Below are 17,578 nucleotides of genomic sequence, written 5' to 3' on the forward strand. Positions count from 1 at the left end.
ACGGAGCACAGGGCTTCGTTCTAAATGCCCCAGAGCCCTGGAGGCCTTCCTTCTCCTCTCCTCTCGCCTGAGCCCAGCACCCACCTGTCAGTCTAACTCCAGTCTTTGATCTTGGCTCTCTTCTTTCCCAAACTTGCCAGCCCCCAATGACAAAGTCCCCACAGTGACCTTCAAGGCTCTTCAGCCTAAGACTGTGACTTCTCCCATCTCATCCCCCTTACTCATCTTGCTGGCTTTCAGGAACATTACTTGCAGTTCCTAGAATATACCTGGGTCTCTCAGTCAGGCAGAACTTTGTTCACCCAAGTTCCTCAGCCTGGAAGATCTTTCCTTTTTTCAGAGGGCACCTTGGACCCCCTCTTCCTAAGACACATCCCCCACACCCCCAGCTCAGCCCCCAGCTTCCTGAGCTCTTACAGCCTCAGCTGTGGTGATGCTGGCATGTCATGCCTGTTTACATTTCTGTCTCCACCACCACTGAGGAACAGAGGCTGTCCCAAGCTGGGCCTGGCACTAGGTTGTCAACATTAACTATTGTGATTTTAGATTGTGTAGCAATGTGAATATATTTAGTATTGCTGAATCTGGTGCTTGAAAATGGCTAAGATTTTGAATTGGCCATAAAGTTCATCTTTTTTCTGTAACATTTTAAGGAAAAACTTGAATGAACTTTTTGGCCAACCCAGTATAACTATTCATATATGGATTTTTACCACCCTCCCTTTTTTTTTTTTGCTGCACTGTGTGGCATGCAGGACCTTAGTTGCCCAACCAAACTCGTGCCCTCTGCAGTGGGACCATGGAGCCTTACCACTGGACTTCCAGGGAAGTCCCTACCCCATTATTTTTTTTTTAAAGGAAATGTTAAACCAAACTACACTGAGACACCACTTGTCACTAATCACATGGTAAACATCAAAGCAAATGTTAACACATAATGTTGATAAGGCTGTGGATAAATGGGTACCATCTCTGTAACCACTGTTTGACTCTTTGATCCAGAAATTCCGCTTTTAGGATTTGGCCCATGAGCAAAATAATAGAAGTTCAAGATTATTAACTGCACCATATCTGCCATGGCAAAAGATTGGAAGCAACTTAAATGTCCGTCTGATTCAATCAGTTCTGTCACAGTTTCACACAATGAAGTAGCATGCAGCCACAACCAGGAGGCTTTTTATGTACTTATACAGAATCATCTTCACAATCTCATGGTAACTGAAAAAAGTAAGCTACAGAGGAGCATGAATGGAATACTGCCATTGAGTGAAAAAAGAGAGATAACATATATATTTGTTTATTTGTGCATACATTTATGGAAGGCTGCACAGGAAAATGGTAGCTATGGTGACCTCTGAGGAGGCTGTCATGAGGCAGGTGAGGGCAGGAATAGGAAATGTTTATTTTGTACCATGTGCATATGTTACCTACTCAAAAGAATACACTAAAATAGCATCTTTTCAAAAATAATTTTATTTATTTATTTTGGCTGTGCTGGGTCTTCACAGCTGCCTGGACTTCTCTCTAGTTTCAAGGAGCAGCGGCTACTCTCTAGTTGTGGTGCCCAGGCTTCTCCTTGCGGTGGCTTCTCTTGCTGTGGAACACAGGCTGTAGGGCGCCTGGGTTTTAGTAGTTGAGGTGTGGGCTCAGTAGTTGTGGTTCCTGGGCTCTAGAGCACAGGCTCAGTAGTCGTGGTGCACGGGCATAGTGGCTCCACGGCATATGGGATCTTCCCAGATTGGGGATCAAACCTGTGTCTCCTGCGTTGGCAGGCAAATTACTACTGAGCCACCAGGGGAACCCTGAAATAATGTCTTTTTAAAATAAAAGCAGCCATAAGGCTTCCTTTGAGTTTCTCCAGGATAAGAAAGGAGGCAGGACTAAGGGAGATGCTATCCATGATCAGAGCTGGTGAGTTTGAGGAAAGGCAGACCTAGGTCTGCAGTGAGAGGAGGGGCAAGCTGGGCGAGAAGCCCACACCTGCTTCCTCCACTGCTTTCTTCTCATGGGGCTTAGTGCAGACCCATCATGGGGCATCCAGAAAGCCTTGTTGCAGGAAGGTGAGGATGAGGCTGGAGTTCTGGCTGGTTGCAGGGGGCATGCAGACAGTGCTGAGCCCTGGTATGTCTAGAGGTGGAAAGGCTTTTCATCATCCATTAAGCCAATAAATATTTATTGAATACCTACTGTATATTGTGGTGCTATGGCTATGACCAAGATCGATGATCTCTAGCTTCACAGGCTTGTAGGGGAAATAGACAAATGCACAGACAACTCCAGTGCAGTGAGACTGACGTGGTGATGGGGGGTAGTCAGAAAATTCAAGTTCACTTCCCAGGGGAAGTGTTGTCTCAGCTGAGACTTAGGAGATGAGGAAGAATTTCTGGGTCAAGTAGGGGGCAAGAGAGTGGGAGGCAGAGGTGTATCAAAGGCTGGGGTATGCTAAGGAAGGGAAGCTGGGAAAGAACTGAAGTGGGTAGGTAGACAAGAGACTCACAGATCAAGGTAACCAGTTCAAGGGAAGCCACTGGAGGGTTTTAAGTAGTGGATCTGTATGTTCTGGTTTGTTCTCAATAGGAGAAGAGCAAATAGAGATCATGCAGTTCACAAAACGTTGCAATAAGCCAGATGAGACATCGGGTTGGCAAATAGAGATCATGCAGTCCACAAAATGTTGCAATAAGCCAGATGAGACATGGGGTTGGCTTGAATGAGAAGAGGGAAGTAGATGAACTTGAGATTTAGATTGGAAATTGAGCCAACAGTTCTTTTTAAAATATATATATTTTACTTACTTATTTGGCTATGCTGGGTCTTAGCTGAGGCATGCTGGATTTTTTTTTTTTAGTTGCTGCATGGGAACTCTTAGTTTTAGCACACAAGATCTAGTTCCCTGACCAGGGATCAGACCCAGGCTGCCTGCACTGGCAACGCAGAGTCTTAGCCACCAGACCACCAGGGAAGTCCTGAAGCAACAGGCCTTGATCATGGGTTTATCAGGAGAGAAACAGGGAGGGGTTTGAGGCAATTCCTAAGTTTTTATGTTGAGCAAAACATCTAGAGCAACAGTGAGCTTGTCTGCTGCAATGGGAAGAAGCCACAGGTTTGGGATAGGAGAATTGAGAGCTGTACTTGGGATCTACTGAGTTTGAGATGTTTTTGGACAGAGCCATGAAGCAGGAAGTTGGGTAGGGGAGTCTGGAGCTCAGAGGGGAGGGCCGGGCTGGAAATATACATCTGTGAGTCACCAGCATATAGATAGTATTTAAAGCCATGCGACTGGATGAGATCACCTAGAGAGAGAGGGTATAGATAGAAAAGAGAAGGTCCAAGCCTGAGCAGCTTAGAGGGGGAGGAGTCAAGAAAATCGGTGAGTGCCTAGAGGCAGGAATATGCACACTCTGCTGAGAGTCAGAACCAACAGAGAAGTAAGGGTTAGATTTGGCAAGTTATGGGGTCCTTGGTGCACCCCACGTAAAGTGACTTCAGTGGAGTGGTGGGGACGAAGCCAGTTGTGAAGAGTTTGAAAGATACGTTAAAGCTGAGTGAACAATGACAGCAAGTGTAGACAGCCTCTTAGGGTTAGTCTGTTTACACTCAAATAATGTGCATCCCTGAGTTCTCTCTCCTCTGTGGTCCCCCAGGGCAGAGACCATGCCCTGGTGATTTCTATCTAAGCCATAAATGGAGTCCAGCACATAACAGGAGCTCGATACATTTATTTAATGGTTGGATGAATAAATGAATGGATAATTCACTGCTCGTGTCCAAAGGGCCTTTTCTGGCAAAGAGGGCAGCTGTGTTCCTTTGAGGCAACTCATGAAACTGTCAAATCCACTCCAAAGACTAAATAAAAGAGTCTGGACCCCTTTTCCCAGGACCCCTTCTCCCAGCTAAGCCCTGGAGGGCAACTGCCTACAGGCCTGCAGAGGGAGCCCTGGGCCAGAGCTAGGAATCAGGCTGAGTCCCTGCTGTCCCTCACGTGACACTGGGCAAATCACTTCCTTTTTCTGAGAAGAGATACATGTAGGGTGCAATCCTTGGGTCAGGAAGATGCCTTGAGAAGGAAATGGCCACAAATCCCAGTACTTTTGCCTGGAAAATCCCATGGACAGAGAAGCCTGGCAGGCTGCAGTCCATGTGGTCACAAAGAGTGGGACATGACTGAGCACACACACAGAGCCAGTCCCCCAGAAGGCCCCATAGATGTTAGTCTGTCTCCTCCTTTCCCCTCTTTTTTCTCTCTGGGCCTTTTCCTTGTTTAGGAAGTAGAAGCTGACCCTGACAAGTACCTCCCAGGGTTGCTGTGAGGAGAATAGGTGGGTAGTCCCTGAGGGTCGGAAAGATGACAGCGGGGACCCAGTGGAGGAAGGAGCCTCCTTCCACAGGACAGAGGACCTCACGCACCACAGACACGTGTCTGATGTGGGGCATGTCACAGAACTTGTCAGAGAATGTTGAACAGGCAATTGTGTAGCAAAAACAGGAAGACCCTGAAGTCTCCTTGGGCTCAGATGGGGCGGGACAGATGTTTCACAGACAGGCCTACCTGCCAATCGAAGGGGAGCTAACTATTGTCCTCTGAGGGAAGCCCACAAGAGTGAAAGTGACTGTTGGAAAGTGACAAATAAGGGAAAAGAAGAAACCAGAAAGGGAAAACAGAATGGACCATGGGGGAGCCTACCCAGAGATGGGGAGTCTGTGAAGCCTCTAGGCATGACCAGACACCTGCCCCGAGATGGGTCAGGGGACTTCCTCTGACCACCCCCATTCCTGCCGTTCCGAGGCCACTTGATGGGATGAGGGAGCCGTGTCTTCCTTAGGTAAGGAGAGAGAAACAGGCAGACACTGCTGCCACCTAGTGGAGATGCTTGTTGTTTCTCTAGGTGGCTCACCCCAGCGCTGTCCTCAGCGGAGCACCAAGAGATGGAGTTTGGGTCATGGGGGAGATCCCTGGGCCCCTGCATTTGAGGACACAAGGCAAGGAGGGGGCCCAGGGAAAAATATAGGTGCCCTTTGGAAGTGTGTGTTGCCTACCTCACCTCTGTCTTGGCTTCCTCCTCTGTAAGGTGAGAACATAGTACCTACCTTAGAGGATGTTATGATGGTTAAATGAGTCAGTCCATGAAAAGTACTTGGCATCGTGGCAAGTCCTCAATAAATGCTATCTGCGGTCGATCCAAGGGGGTAACTGGAGATGTTTAGCCTTGTCCTCCATCCCCCCAACCAATCCACTGTGCCTGCTATACAAATGCTGCTTTCCTCAGTTCTGGCTTTCAGCAAATTGTCCCACCAAGCTCCTCATTTGTAAATCCTGGGGCTTCCACTCTTACTGTTCTATCAACAGCATCAACCAAAGGCTCTATGAGCCCCAACCTCTCCCCTCTGAATCCAGGGGCTTGTGGGGGAGGGTCCTGGATCCTAGCACTTTCTCTCTCCCCTCACCCTAGAGTGTGTAATCAGAATGTCTCTGGGCTGTGACATCACAGAACTCTCACCTCATCACAGGAGTGGAGGGGTGATGAGGCCAGGGCAGTGGGTGTGGGTGTGGATGTGGCTGCTCAGGCTGGGGCCCCTAGAATCAGGTGGGAAGCTGGGAAGAGTGGGGAGGAGGAAGGCTGGGGATTGGGGTCAATGCCGCGACCAATCCCGCCCCCGCCTCCCCCCCACCGCCCCCAGAGGCTGGGAGGCCACAACTGGCCTCTTCTCTTTGTTCTCCACACTTGTCTCCCATCCTCCCTGCCCAGCATAGGCCTTCTCCTGGAGGGCTCAGCCAACCCCTAAGAAGTTCTGGGAACAAAATCAAGGCCCTCCATAGCTACACGAAGGCTGTGTGGCCTGGCAGGGCCCTGGGTCTGTCTCAGACTCTTGGGTGGGGTTCAGGGCTCTGCTTGGCTCTTTCATAGACTTTGCTCTGTGTCCTCAGCACCCAGTCTGGAGAGTGCCAAGGCCTCGGGCCGGGGAGCAGAATCTCCGCTCTTCCTAGACAGACCTGACTTCTTTGATTACCCAGACTCAGACCAAGCCAGGCTCCTGGCCGTGGCCCAGTTCATTGGAGAGAAACCAGTCATCTTTGCTAACTCAGGTATGACCCAGCTTGAGAAGGGGCTGTCCTCCTGGCCAGGGCCTGGAGGACGTCTGCCCTTGGCCCTTTAGTTGGAGTCAAGTCCAGGGTCCCCTGTCTCCCCGTCACTGTTGAGCAGATTCTGACTCCAGGCTCTTCCATCACATCCTGGTGGGTGCTCTGCTGGTGGCCTTCTTCTTCCTGCTTTTCCAGTTCTGCACTCACATGTAAGGCCTGTCCCTCACCCCCTCACCCCCCGCCCACCAGAACCTTGCAGGGAAGAGGCTGAGGGACCCAAAGCCCCAGGGAGGCAGCGTGACCTCCAACCTCTGATCTCCACAACCCACAGGAGCTGTGAGAAAGGGGCCTAAAAAGCCAGAGGAGAGCCCTGGATTCTGCCCTGGGCACCCATGCCTGCTCTCCTCTCCTGCTGATGAATAAGAGTCCTTGCTTCTTTCTCCCTGACTGCTCAGCTTGGGGGGCCTGCCCTGTCCCACAGTCAACCTGTTATGGCGCTGTCTGCCCCAGACGCTTGATCCCTCCCCAACCCCAAAGAACTGGGTGACAGGGCCTTGGTGGCGTTCACGCTGATGTCTTTATTAGCGGTCTGTAAAGCACCTCCCAGGGTCCCCCCCGTCCCCAGACTGGAGGAAGCCTCAAGAAGTCTGTAGCACCAGGGACATGCCAGGGCCCAGGGGCAAGATGTCAGCCTAACAGGGAAGGGGCTGGGCGCTCCCCCACTTGCCCCCCGGGGTTGCTCAGCACTGGGAAGGCTGGGGGGTAGCAGCCACTTCCCTCCCCCCACCCCGACAAATTTGAATAAATAAATAAAATAAATAAGATTCCTCAGGCTGGCCTCCCCTGGAGAGAAGCTGTGGAGATGACCAGACCAGGGACATTAGAGGGGGTGTCGCCTCCCTCCCAGAGGAGTTTGCAGCAGGGGGGCTGGGATGGCCTTGGCAGCAGGGCCTCCCCCACAGTTCTTTGAGTCCTGGTCCACTCAGGCTCCCCACAGCCTCAAAAGCCCTAAGCGGATGGGAAGGGGTGCGCCTTCTTCCTCTTCGCTTCTCCAGGGCCCAGGGGACATGATGGAGAACGGGGTATGCAGGAGGGGGTCGACCCCTCGGCTCAGGCACTGTGGGGAGAGGTCCCCTCTTCCTGCCTTCTGTCTCCCCTGGTCCCGGCCCCCAGCCCCTGAAGGGACGTGACCCCACCCCGTCGGAGTCCATCTGTCAGTTTCCAGGGGGGCTGTTAGGGCCAGAGGCCCCTGGCTCCCACTCCTAGCCCATTGGCCCCAGAGCCCTGTTCCCACGCGGTGGGGATGGGGGTGGGGTGGGGAGGGTCCCCCGCCCTCGGCCCCACCCTCAGTCCTGGGTCTGACAGGGAGAGGGCGGCCGGGAGCCCCGGGGCCGGAAGAGGCGGCAGGCCCCGCGGCAGATGAGGAAGAACCAGTAGAGCTGCGGGGCGAGGAGCAGCGCGGCGCCCAGGTTGACGTGGACCGGGAGGGCGAGGGGCACGGCGAGCAGGGGCAGGCCCGCGTGCCGCCCGTAGGCCCAGTACAGGTAGGGGAAGAGCAGCACCCGGCAGCAAAGGAAGCTGAGCAGCATCAGGGCCCCGTTCACCTTGTGCAGCAGGGTGTGCTGCTGTTTGTACTGCGGGCGGGGCGGGCGGACAGGGGCGGGGAAGGCACACGGGGGCGGGGCGGGGAGTCAGGGGCGGGGCAGGGGCCTCTGGCCACGCCCCCGACCCAGCCCCCTGGGCCACCTCCCCCTCCGCCCACCTCCTGGCCTTTCCTCCTTGGGACAGGAGCCAGGTTAGGGGCCCCAGGACCCGCCCCCTCTCCCCCTCCCCCTCTGCCCTGACAGCTCCCCTATACCCTACCTGATAGCCCCTCCCAGACCTGACTCCACCTGTCCTTTAAAAAATCCCAGTTGTTTTTTAGTTGCTAAGTCGTGTCCCACTCTTCTGAGACCTCATGGACTGTGGCCCGCCAGGCTCTTCTGTCCATGGAATTCTCCAGGCAAGAATACTGGAGTGGGTTGCCTTTTCCTCCTCCAGGGGATCTTCCCGACCCAGGGATCGAACCCGTGTCTCCTGCATTGGCAGGTGGATTCTTTATCATTGAGCCACCAGGGGATAATCCCGGATTGGTTCCTAAAAGTGCCCAACCCTTCCCTTGTCCTCCCTTCAAGCTTGCAAACCCTCAGCGCCCGCTCACCTGGATGAGAATCTTGCCAAGGCAGACGAAGGGGGTGCTGACCTCTGCCATCAGCAAGCAGCCTAGAAAGAAGTCTCCCTTGCCTTGACGCCACACCTGAGAGGGGAAGAAGGAAACAGCCTGGCCTGAGCCTGGATTCCTGGCAGCACCTGTCCTCCCGAGCTGTCTCCTCTCTGTCCCTTTTGGAGATGCTTCACTCTGAAAGTCTGAGCACAGGTGAACAGTAGCAAATCTGGGAGCACTAACCCCCCGTATCCCTCCAAACTTCCTGCAGGTGAGATGATATCCATGATACTACAGATGAGGATACTGAGTCTCAGAGGCGTGTGTGTATGCTCAGTTATTCAGTTGTGTCCAACTTTTTGTGACTCCATGGGCTGTAGCCCACCAGTCTTCTCTGTCTATGGAATTTTCCAGGTAAGAATACTGGAGTGGGTTGCCATTTTCTCCTCCAGGGGCTCTGCCCAACCCAGGGATCGAACCCACATCTCTTGTGTCTCCTGCATTGGCAGGCAGATTCTTTATCACTGTACCACCTGGAAAGCCCTGAGTCTCAGAGGCAGTGGTGTGTGTACATGTGTGTGAAAGTCACTCAGTCATGTTCAACACTTTCGACCCCATGGACTGAAGCCTGCGAGATTTCTCTGTCCATGCAATTCTCCAGGCAAGAATACTGGGGATCTTCCAGGGGATCTTCCCAACCCAGGGATCGAACCTATGTCTCCCACATTGCAGGTGGATTCTTTACCATCTGAGCCACCAGGGAAGCCTGCAGCGGTGTGTGGTGGTGGTGGTGGTTGGTGGTTTAGTTGCTAAGTCGTGTCCAACTCTCGCAACCCCATGGACTGTAGCCTGCCAGGCTCCTCTGTTCATGGGATTCTCTAGGCAAGAATACTGGAATGGGTTGCCATTTCCTTCTCCAGGAGATCTTCCTGACCCAGGAATCGAACCTGGGTCTCCTGCATTGCAGGCAGATTCTTTACCAACTGAGCTACCAGCTCCAAAACATCACAGCTGGGCGTGATCCAACCTCTTGCTATTTGGGACTGGGCTGGAGCTCAGGAAACCCTCCCTGGGGCACTTCATTCTGCTGGGACCTGGACCCAGGGCTTCCTAGGCTCCTTCAGTACCAGCATGAGTGGGACACGGGGCCCTAGTTCCCACAGACCCCACTCACCACCGACAGCGGGAAACACACGAGCACCATGACAGCGTGGTGGAGCACCATGAGGAACTCCTTGTGCAGGTAACCACGTGCCACCGCCCAGGTGCTGCCCGGGGCTCTCGTGCTGCCTTCGTCCCCTCCATGCCCCTTGACCTGGTGCTTGTGCCAGTGACACAGGAACATGGCATAGATGTCATAGATGAAGTAGGGCACTGCAAACTGTGTGTAGGCGGAGGAAAGCCAGTGTCTGTCGGGCAGAGAGAGGGGTGGGGTCAGTGAGGGAAGGAGATGGACAGGGCAGCTGCCAAGTGCTGAGGGCTATGTTGGATGCATCACAGGAGTCAAATCTCCAGTGATACTTGTAAGAACCATGAGACAGAAGTAGACTCTCAAATTACATGATGGAATCCCAAGGTGGAGGGCAAGAAACTTGCTCAAGTGATCACAGGATCACTCAGCTGGTAAGCAATAGGGCTGGGGTTCAAACCCAGACTGAGCTCAGAACGCACACATTTTCCTTTCTTTCTTTTTGGCCACGCCATGTGGCAAGTGGGACCTTAGTTCCCTGACCAGGGATTGAACCCATGCCCCCTGCAGTGGAAGCAAGCAGTCTTAACCACTGGACTGCCAGGGAAGTCTCTCACTCATTTTTCATATTAAGTCATTCATATTCTGTCTCTCGGCAATGTGCTAGGAGGAAAAAGGAAGACAGACCAACAGACAGTCATAGCACTGAGGGCTGAGACAGAGTAAGAAACAGGCCAGACCAGCTCTTAGAGACAGCGGAGATCAGGACAAATTACAGCAGACGTGGTAGGAGTGGTGGGGAGAGATCATACTGGCTGACACTAAAAGCGAAAGCGTTAGTGGCTCAGTCATGTGTCCGACTCTTTGCAACCCCATGGACTATAGTCTGCCAGGCTCCTCTGTCCACGGAATTCTACTGGAGTGGGTTGCCATTTCCTCCTCCAGGGGATCTTACTGACCCAGGGATCAAATTTGCGTCTCCTACATTGCAGGCAGATTCTTTACTGTCTGAGTTACCAGGGAAGCCTTGACTGACATTAATTGACTACTTATTCCATGAGGGCCCTATTCCAATACTCTAAATCTTTTACAAGCACAAATTTATTTACTTCCCACAAAAAGCCATGAAAAGTAAGTATGACTGTCACCCCATTTTACAGGTGAGAGAGGCTAGGTCACCGGACCAAGGGACGAACATGAGAAGTCTGGCTCCGTAGCCCTCACTCTCAGCCCTACTGTCCTCTAGAAGATTCGGGATGGGAATTGGTGATGCCGTCAGTGCTGCTGGTTCTGCCCGAAGGTGGCCCCACCTCTTGTTTTTTCAGGTACAGCTAAGCATTAAGAAGAAAACGCTGAGCAAAAGGAGCCAAGAGCAGAGAAAGTTCCGTGTGCTTTGAGAGTAAACAAAAATGAAAAGTGCATGAATATGCAACATTGCATTTTTCTTCTTGAGTCAGCACATGGAGTACGTTCTCAGAAGTCCGTAGTCCTGTGACAGGTTCGAGGTGGGGGCGGGAGGTCTAAGAGGCAAACCCAGCAGTACTGCCCAGGCTTGGTAGAGAGATGAAAACAAAGTCAGCTGGAAGGCACACAAATATGAGGACCAAATAAAAGGGGCTGCTGAAGGGAGAAGTGGAGTGAGACCTGGGGGTGGGCCAGCTAAGGACCAGGGGTGACATGGAAGGAGAAGGTGAACCCTGGGGAAGGCTGGCCTGGAAGGGATGATTTTGGGGGAAAAAGAAGCAGAGAGCCATGCTGGAGTGTGTCACCGGGAGGGAGCGGGAGAGAGAGGAGAGGAAGTGGCAGCCCAGGTTAGAGACGAAGGGCAGGAAGGTGGAAAGGGGTCCAACTGGTCTGAGAAAAGTCAGAGCAGAGAGTGGCCTAGGGAGTCAGCCACAGCAGACATGGTGACACCACTGGCTTGTGGGGGTCCAGACCCTGGGCTCTGGTGTGAAGGGTTAAACCCATCCCCACCCTCTTCAGCAATTAGGTGCTCAGAGGTAGGAGCAGCTGTTGCCCCTGGATTAACCCTGATCCTCCCACCTACCTGAGGATTAAGGGGGGAGGGACAAGAACAGACTGGGGGGACAGGGAGGAGAACATGTAAGAGCTGGAAGGTGACCTCTGTGAGAAGGTGAGAGAGGGGAGTGTGGGGGTGGGGGAGGGTCCAGGCTCCTCTTGGACTCAGGAGGGGAAATGGGGGGAAAGGGCAGGAGGAAGCCAAGTCCCTGGGGTGGGGTCTCAAGAAGGAGTTTAGCATCCACTCTGTATGGCCAGGACTGCTGTAGGCATCTGACACAAAGTCAGTTCCTCCTTGCAGCAGCCCTCCCAGATAGGGGTGGACCTCACTCCGCAGATGAAGGAATTAAAGGGAAAGAGGAGACACCTCTAGGTCGGGTCATCCAGACCATGTCCCCAGGGCTCAGCAGCCACCAGAGAGGAGGAACAGGATCAGAAGTTAAGCATGGGGCATCATCAGCACCCTCCCAGGCAACTAGCAGCAATGACAGCCTGGGTCCCCTTGAGCTGGCGTGTCAGCACCACGGACAGGGCCCCTTTCCTCCCTCCTCCTGCCTCACGTCTCCGGCCTGGGCTCTTTTGGCAGCACCAGCCACTGCATCAGCTCCCACTGCCAAAATTTGGCCTCTTCACCCTTCACTCCCCACCCCACTGTCTAACCATTGGTGGCCTTGTTTTGTGTCATCTGTCCCTCTCACACATGGAGCTGGGACTGGACACCTGGATTCTGGGAGGAGATGAAGGGTGAGCCTGGCACGAGCGAGTAGGGAAGCACCCCAGTTGGGTACTGGTTGGAAATGGGGTCTGAGGGGGTGAAAGAGTGGGCAGAGGGCGGGGAGGAAACGACACTCAGAACCTACTATGATCCAAGAGGCTGGGAAACCTAGGAGCTGCCTTGAGAATCCTTTTTGCTCCCCGCTTCTCCTCCTCCTGGTGTTGACCTTTAAGGACAGGATGTGGATAAATTTGTCTCGGGGTGTTGAGTTGCAGCTATTGTAGTTAGCTTGTTCAAGCCCAAGTTAAGGGCTTGGGGTTCACTGAGGGAGTCCCCCGGATGATCTGTTCCCCACTCACGGGTCACATGCACACAGGCTGCTGGAATGGGGGGAAGCGGTGGTCTCATGGAACTTACTGGTCATCTATGATGTGCTTGCAGGAGGTGGAGACGATGTAGCCAGCAGTGGAGGCCATTACAGCTTGCACAGAGGACACTAGCCTAGGAGGAAGAGGAAGTAGCTGTAAAGCAGGGAGATGCGCCTCTTGGTTCCTCCTCTTTACTGTCCAGCTTCTGTGCTTCTCGGGTGCTTCCTGCCCATCTTTTCTCCAGGCTGCCTCGCCTGGGACTCAGCCCCACCACTTCAGCCTCCAGGACTGCTACGGAGTCGCCTTCCTCTCAGGAGGACACCCGGGAGGTCATCGTGAGGTGAGCTGATGCGGAGAACCAGTGGCAGATAACGAGGTCCCTTCCAGGGAAGGGACGGGGTCAGGGGTGGGGGGGGTGGCAGCACAGGATGGCAGGGGGAAGCCCTGGGCCTGTTCTTACACCTCTCAGCTGCCTAGTCATCGTGGGTCATCCCCGGCCCCTCGGTTGCCCCTGATTCCCCTCCCAGCTACTTTCCCGCTCTCTGCTTGCCAGCCACCACACTCCCCTCCCCAACTCTGGCCCGCATTCCAGGACTGTGCAGAGTTCTACCATTCACTTATCTGTCCCTCATTCCCCCAGACAGAGCCCCCCACCCCGAATGATACATGGCCCCTTGCCGTGTTCCCTAGTATCCTATAGGAATGTTTTGGTCACATGCCAGCCCTGTTTTGGAGGGTGGGAGGCTGAATGGGAAAGGGAAGCAGAGCAGACTGAATCCTAGTAGACCAGATGGCTGGGTTTGGATGAGGTCTCCTGGGACAGTGAGTAAGGCAGCGCGGAGAGAAGGAAGCTGGAGGTAGAGCCCACTGACCACTTCAGGAGTCCCTAGTCCCTATCCGGCCAAGGGTCCCTTCCATCCCCATGCAGCCTGGGAAGGGGAGGGGGCAGAGGGAAGGCAGGCAGTTTACCTGGCTGAGACAATGACCGCGTCGGCCTCCTCCCAGCGCAGCTGGGGCAGCCGCTGGAGCGTGTTCTTGGAGAGGAGGAAGAGTCCGGGGAACACCACCCCCCCGGCCACCATGGGGGTCAGCATGGTGGCTCAGGCCTCCGGCAGGGAGCCTGAGAGCAGCCGGGAAAGGGCTGGGAGGCTGAGCTGAAGGGAGTTATGGGGGTGGAGAAGGGACGCCAGGCCGGGGAAGGAGAGAGAAGAAGAGAAAGGGGCACAAAGGGGACAGGCAGGGTGGGGAGGGGATGGGACTGGAGAGCCCGACCCCCTCCTCCCAGGACCGGAGAAAGGGAGTTAGATGGAGATTGGGGAGATGGGAGAGACTGGGGGAAAGGGAGGATCCGAGCAAGGGAGCCGGAGAGAGCCAGCCAGAGGGTTGGGAGCAAGACTGGGTGAGAGGACAGAGCGAGAGGGGACAGGACGAGGAGGCTGCGGGTGGGGGAGGGGAGGGAGCGAGGCAGGTGGGGGGGCTTACGTGGAGAGGCTGGGAGGGCCCGAGGGGGCGGGGTGGGGGGTGGGGGTGGGACTGTGGTGCCAGCTCTGAAGGGGAGGGAGGGCGGGGAGGGAGACCGAGGAGCGGCCGGGCAGGCGGTCAGCGGTCAGCACCGCTCTCCCGCCTCTCGCTGCCACCAGAGTGCCCGCGGCCGGGCCCATAGGCAGCCCCAGGGCATTATGGAGAGTTCGGGCCCAGCCCCCTGCCCCCTCGGCGGGGAGGGGGCGGGGGGAGGGGAAATCACCGGCTTGGGGAGGGCGGGGGGAGGAGGAGGGAGTTGATGGCACCGACCAGACACCCAGAAACCGGACCTGCAGCGGCGTCTCCCCATGCAGCTCTGAGCCACAGCAGTGGCTGCGACAGAGATGGGGGGAGCAGAGAAAGAGGGAGGGGGAGGCCCTTAAAGAGACAGACGCTGCGGCAGGCTCAGGGGGCTGCTGAGGATAAGGGCCGAGGGCGGGACTGCTCTCCTCTGGGGCTCCCCGGCCGGCTGGGGTGGGGGCCCTGGGCCCCCAGATGGGCCTGAGCCCATTTCCCACCAGCAGTTTGCAAATGCCTGCCATCTCCTCCTCCGCCAAGGCCTCTCAATACTTATTCCTCAGCTGCCTTGGGGTCCCAGCTTAGAGGCACCCATTCCCACAGAGAGTAAGAGGATTCCCTGGGTAGGGACCAGAAGTTAGTGCAGCTCACTGTCTCGGAAGGTTGAGTTTAGGGAATGGATGGAAATAAAAATACACCTTAACACAGTATCAGATTCAGAGACCTCCCAAACTCTGAGGTATAAGACCCTGATGGCTCAGATGGTAAAGAACACGCCTGCCAATGCAGGAGACGCTGATTTGATCCCTGGGTTGGGAAGATCCCCTGGAGGAGGAAGTGACAACCCACTCCGGTATTCTTGCCTGGAGAATCCCCATGGATGGAGGAGCTTGGTGGGGCTACCGCCCATGGGGTCTCAGAGTTAGACATGACTTAGCGACTAAAAACAAAACAACACATACTTTTACATAAGGTGACTCTGGGTCCCAACTCCACTGCAAGACTGTCCCATGACCACGTCTAACCTTTGTGACAGCACTGAGATAACTGCATGTATCCCCTTTTTACAGGTCAAGCAATAGTCCCGAGGCTTTCGGTGACTCTCCCTAAGACCAGGTAGCTAAGAAGACAGAAGCCCTCTCATACTGGGTGGCAGGCTTTGAAGAGGAAGCACAGTGTCTCTGAAAACTCACTTCAAGCCCGAGGATGCCCCTGCCTGTGCCCTTCAGGTTGCCTGGTCTCCTCAAGGCCCTGGTCACTCTCTTCATCAGGTTTATGATGGTCCCAGCTCCCCTTCCTCTGCAACTTCACAGCCCAGTCTCCATGGGGGAAAGGCCCCTGATTTGAGCCCCTCAGTCCACTGCAAGGAAACCGAGGCCCAGTGACTCGGCCAGGATCTCAGTGCAGGTCAGAGACTCAGCCAGAACTACACCGGCCTCTGAGCAGCTTCTCACACTTTCACGCCGCCTCCCTAGAATTCGGCCTTCTCATCCTGAACTCAACCTCCCCGTAGACTTCTGCATGACGTGGGGTCCTGCTACCAAAACCATACTTTGGTTTCCAAGCCTGCCCTAAGATATGCTTCCATAGCAACTGTACGATTTGCTTCTCACTGTCCAAAGCCTACCCAAAGGACTGAGATTTGCTATTTTGTGTTGCCCTCTAGTGGCGTGCTGTGGAAACAGACCCTGGGAGGTCTCTGGCCTTAGGCAGCAGGAGTTCAGAGGCAACAGTGGACCTAGCTTCCTGGCTTCAGGGCTTCACTTAAAGGAAAAAGGGACCCAACTTCCTGAGTGTTTACCACGTACTGGGCATGGGGTGAAGTGGTTTATGTTTATTCTTATTTAACCTTCTCAGATTATAGCATCTTTGTCTATATTATAAACAAGAAACTGAGGTTTAGACATTTAAGAAAAAAAAAGGAAGACGACAAAAAAGTTGCCCAAGATAATACAGCTATGAGAATTGGCAACGCTGGCTTTCACACCCATGTTTGCATAGGGCCAGAGCCAAAGGATGGGCAAAGCTTCAGGATGGTGCTGCGTTGGGACAAGGATGGGTGACACCAAGCCACCCTGACTACTGGGTCGAGGAGCACAGACCTGGTGAAGGGGCTGTGGCTTCACTTTGGATAGCAGAGATTAAAACAGGTAGGGATTTTTTTTTTTTTTTGTCTTTCAGACACCTAGGTATTATAAGTTATGCCTCCTCCTCCCTAAGGTTTGGGGATAGTTCGCCAGTGTTTTACTAATCTTTGTCAGATAGACTATAAATTTGCAGTGCGCATGCGTGCTAGGTCACTTCAATCATGCCCAACTCTTTGGACCCTATGGACTGTAGCCTGCCAGGCACCTCTGTCCATGGGATTCTCCAGGGAAGAATAGTGGAGTAAGTTGCTATGCCCTCCTCCAGGGGATCTTCCTGACCCAGGAGTAATCATAAAATTACAAAATTACAAAAATAAGATTTCACATAAAAGTTCAACTTTTAAGAAAAAATGAGAAGATCAGACAACACTGGGGCCACACTTTAATTCCATGATGCTTGGCTGGAGCCGAGCAGTTGCTGCCCCCGTTGGGATAAACGTAGTCCTCTGGCTCAAGCAGTCCGCACAGAGCCTATATCTCTTGTGTCACTTGAAGGAGTTTGCAACAACTATTTTTATTTTATTTTGGCCATGTAGGGCTTCCCAGGTGGCTCAGCTTATGAGATCCCAGTTCCCTGATTGGGGATGGAACCCAGGCCCCTGGCAATGAGAGCACTGAAGCCTAATCACTGGGCTCCCTAGCCCTATTCTATAGATGTGAATTCACCTTACCCTCACACAACATTCCATGAGGAATGGCAGGCGAGTATTCTTGTTAAATCCATTTACTAATGGGGACTCTGAAGTTCAGAGAAGTTAAGTGGCTTGCAAGAGATCCCATTGTTGTTGCTATTTAGTGGATAAGTTGTGTCAGACTCCTTTGTGACCCCATGGACTGTAGCCCGCCAGGCTCCTCTGTCCATGGGATTATCCTGGCAAGAATACTGGAGTGGGATGCTATTCCCTTCTCCAGGAGGCTTCCTGACCCAAGGTTGGAACCCTAGTCTCCTGCATCTCCTGAATTAGCAGGCGGATTCTTTACCACTGAACCACCTGGGAAACCAGAGATCCCATAGAAAGTGTCTTTTGATTCTATACCCCCGCCCAGCCACCCTCACATACACACACAGTCTGCTAATGCTCTCATCACTAACTCTTCCTGGAACTAGGAGACCAGCTTCCTCAGCCCTGGCCCCAGGAAGGATGCCCTCGCCCTGCCCTCTTACTTGGATGCCACCAAAACAGCCTCTTGTTTCTCCATCCTCAGGTTGGAATGGTTCTGCAGACCCCAGCAGAGGACAGCAAAGCTCAGCGGGAAGAAGACACAGCCCAGTACAAAGAGCAGAGGCATGCCTGTCTGGGCATAGAGAAGGTAAG

General features: G+C 53.8%; 2 protein-coding genes across 3 annotated transcripts; one reads left to right on the forward strand and one right to left on the reverse strand.

Moving 5' to 3' along the window:
* Positions 1–5,521: 5,521 nt before the first annotated feature.
* Positions 5,522–6,295, forward strand: C3H16orf92 (chromosome 3 C16orf92 homolog). The gene is made up of 3 exons (XM_068966950.1): positions 5,522–5,585; positions 5,927–6,085; positions 6,204–6,295. The coding sequence occupies exons 1-3, from the start codon at positions 5,522–5,524 to the stop codon at positions 6,293–6,295; spliced, it is 315 nt and encodes a 104-aa protein (XP_068823051.1).
* Positions 6,296–7,428: 1,133 nt separating this feature from the next.
* On the reverse strand, positions 7,429–17,552 carry TLCD3B (TLC domain containing 3B). 2 transcript variants are annotated; one of them, XM_068969169.1, is made up of 5 exons: positions 17,428–17,552; positions 12,626–12,709; positions 9,460–9,694; positions 8,283–8,378; positions 7,429–7,716 (listed from the first exon to the last, which is right to left on the reverse strand). In XM_068969169.1, the coding sequence occupies exons 1-5, from the start codon at positions 17,550–17,552 to the stop codon at positions 7,429–7,431; spliced, it is 828 nt and encodes a 275-aa protein (XP_068825270.1). The 2 variants fall into 2 exon arrangements, with proteins under 2 accessions (XP_068825270.1, XP_068825269.1); XM_068969168.1 differs by lacking the exon at positions 17,428–17,552 and adding an exon at positions 13,546–13,670.
* Between the last annotated feature and the right edge of the window lie 26 nt (positions 17,553–17,578).

This window comes from Capricornis sumatraensis, chromosome 3, assembly GCF_032405125.1.
Source record: "Capricornis sumatraensis isolate serow.1 chromosome 3, serow.2, whole genome shotgun sequence".
NCBI classification, from domain to species: Eukaryota; Metazoa; Chordata; class Mammalia; order Artiodactyla; family Bovidae; genus Capricornis; species Capricornis sumatraensis.